Source organism: Acyrthosiphon pisum, chromosome A2, assembly GCF_005508785.2.
Source record: "Acyrthosiphon pisum isolate AL4f chromosome A2, pea_aphid_22Mar2018_4r6ur, whole genome shotgun sequence".
NCBI lineage: Eukaryota > Metazoa > Arthropoda > Insecta > Hemiptera > Aphididae > Acyrthosiphon > Acyrthosiphon pisum.
Window position 1 is genome coordinate 43,381,312 of NC_042495.1, and position 2,948 is coordinate 43,384,259.

Consider the following 2,948-nt stretch of genomic DNA (forward strand, 5'->3'; position numbering starts at 1 on the left):
GATTTGATCACGTGCATTTTGATAAAAATGCAGAATGATGCAGCGTCCCGTGCGTGCCTCTTCAAAATGAGAGTAGGGGTACGCTAAAATTTCTGAAAAATTAGTTGGGGTACTCCGTCCCCCTGCGTCCCCCCCCAAGTCGAGCACTGAGGACATAGGTAACTATATTGTTATATACTAGAAATTAGAAAATAACGTTATTTTGATGTAGGTATAACTTCATTTTCTGTAACATATACCTAATATATTCTATGATAATTTTTAAAATTCTAAGTTAAGTGCAAAAGTATAGATACATATATTAATATTATATTCAATCACACCAAAATAACTAAAATTGATTGAGGAAAGATCGTAATTTTTTTTTGAACACTTAATTTCTTCGAAATTTGAATTTATTAGGCTTATAAAAAATGAGTCTATTTATATTTTAAATTTTAAATTTTTATAGCTTTGAGTTGTTAACCCAACTTATAACGAACCTGGTATTTCAAGTTTTTTGACAAAGAAACTAGAATTCTATCATTATAAATTTAAAATTTAGAAATGTCTATAAATGGTAGCTAAAAAAAAAATAACATTTTTTACTATCTCTAAAATATTATTAAATAAATATTATAATATTATTATATAAACAATTTGCTAAAATGTAAAGTTTCTAGGAATTACAACATAAATAAAATCGTTTTTGTTTAAAACTAATGTTGAATAAATAATATAACCATCGTTCCTTAATTTCTATTAAGTTTTTCTAGATTATTTAGAAAAGTGTTGTGAAATAATTACTTTTGACTCCAAAGTTTTAACTAGATAACATTTTTACCATGCATAAGTCCCCTTTTATTTTGAAGATTCTCCACTCAGATTCTAAAACAAATTCTAAAAATAATATACTTTAAGATAAATCAAACGGTTATATATATATATTTCTTAAAAATATATGTAGATAATCAAATAATCATAGGAAATATGTATAAAGGTCGTAGGTAATTGTTTTTAAATTCGTATTTTGTAAAATTTGTATATATAAATATATATATTACATAGATAACTTATATAATTACCAATATACATGCTTATATTGAAATTAATTTATTAAATACATATATAAGTATAAAGTAAGATTATATTATATTATATTAGGTTCTTATAATGTCATTTCAACTTTTAACATACAATTTAAATGACCCAATATATAAAAAAATTGAACACAATTTTACATAGTTTGAAACACAAGATTATCAATGTTGAGCCAAAAACACATTGTGTTCTCGGTAGTCATTTGGAGTGGTGCCCAACATGATCTAATATGCATTTATAGCTTGGAAGTTTAAGATTTCTATCTACTTTGCTGTGTTAGGTCATTATGTAATGCCGATTCATTTAAAAGCACGTTTACCTTGTAAAATATTCGAGAATGAGTAAGTGCAATTTACAATATAAACCTTACAGACGTGTATAGTATGCTGCAGATATAATGCGTCATTATTCTTTATATTATACGGATGTTGTGTGAAACAAGATTGATGCCTTTTCGATTAATTTATTTCCTACGGTAAAATAAAACGTAAATGTTTGCCGAATACGCGAACGTCCTATATAATATGTACAACATTCTATCTTGTAAATCCAATCTCGTATTTCAAACGTGTCCAATTATGTCAGCTTTGTTTATACGAAAAAAGTATACTCTTCTTCTAATATACAATACGTTCGGAAAAAAATAATCACAAAATAGGTGGTATATTTAATTTATTTAATTTATCCTATACATACAATAACAAAAAAAGAAAACGGGCAAGTCTCAAGTCACTACTGTAATGGATATGTTAAATGTGAATTCAATGTTGTAGAATAATTGTACCTAAATACCTACGAAAAACGATTCTGAGCGATTGTGGTCTGTCAGCTTATAATATTACTTAGTATATTTTATGATATTATTGTGATTAAAGTAATTTATTTTAATATGTATTAAGGAATTAGCACTACAGATAGAAGGTTGAATTATTTTTGTCTAAAAAAATTTCATTTGAAAATGCTATTGTGTGTAAATAATTTAAAATTTATTTAAGAAATTTGGTTATAGTTTTTAAATTAAAACAAAATAAGAAAATCGTTCCATAAAATATCAGGTGAATATCGTAAAAGATAATACCTATCGTAATAAAAATTTAATTTGACTTTGTGGAAGACATTCTTTTTGTAAAAGGTGGAAAAACTTCTGAGGAATCTTGTAATAAATTTTCAAATCTTATATATATAAAACAAATCAAAATATTTGCAAATGTTCGTGATTTTGACGAATCTTGTCAAAGTGTTGAATTCAGATGCTCTTATAAAATTATTGTAAATTTTTGCTTAACTTTTTTTTTTAATTTTCACTAAAAAAGCTTACAATAATCTCTATATTAATTTTTTGACTAACAAACATTTTTTTATCAACATTAATTTAAAAAAATTAATACAAATTGAAAATTTCTTAAGTCTATAAAAAATTCAAAATTGATATTTTTAACATTTTATTGTGTATAGAAAATGCTAATATAAGCATTCAGTGAAAATGTCATGTACCTACGGAAATTTTTTTAGAGTTACAATAAAAATCAAAATCAATTTTGTCGAAAACCAATTTTGCTAAAAATTACCATATTACTTAAATTTTGTTTTGTTTTTCCCTGTGCTTATGAAAACTACTAGGAATATTAAATTTTGAGCTTCTCAATGCACCAACTAGATTCACTTTCCCATCGAACTAGATACTGTTGAAGAAAATCGAAGCTATATTTTGACTATTTATCGTGTATCAAAAAAAAAACACACATCATTATAAAATAAATACATCCATCGCTCCGCTCAGAATCTAAAACGTTCAGACATTTTTTTTCAAGTTATTTAAAAACCTCAAAGCATAAATAATAAATTCACTGAGACAAACAACTTTTAAG

The 2,948-nt window shown here is 24.9% G+C and overlaps 1 protein-coding gene across 1 annotated transcript in view; it reads right to left on the reverse strand.

Annotated features, from left to right (window-relative positions):
* The window catches only part of LOC107882815 (retinoblastoma-like protein 2), a 3,197-nt gene extending 1,915 nt beyond the window's left edge, over positions 1 to 1,282 (reverse strand). The window contains exon 1 of the mRNA XM_016801761.2: positions 1,221 to 1,282. Coding sequence (XP_016657250.2) covers positions 1,221 to 1,282 — 62 coding nt within the window. The remainder of the gene's footprint in view (positions 1 to 1,220) is intronic.
* Between the last annotated feature and the right edge of the window lie 1,666 nt (positions 1,283 to 2,948).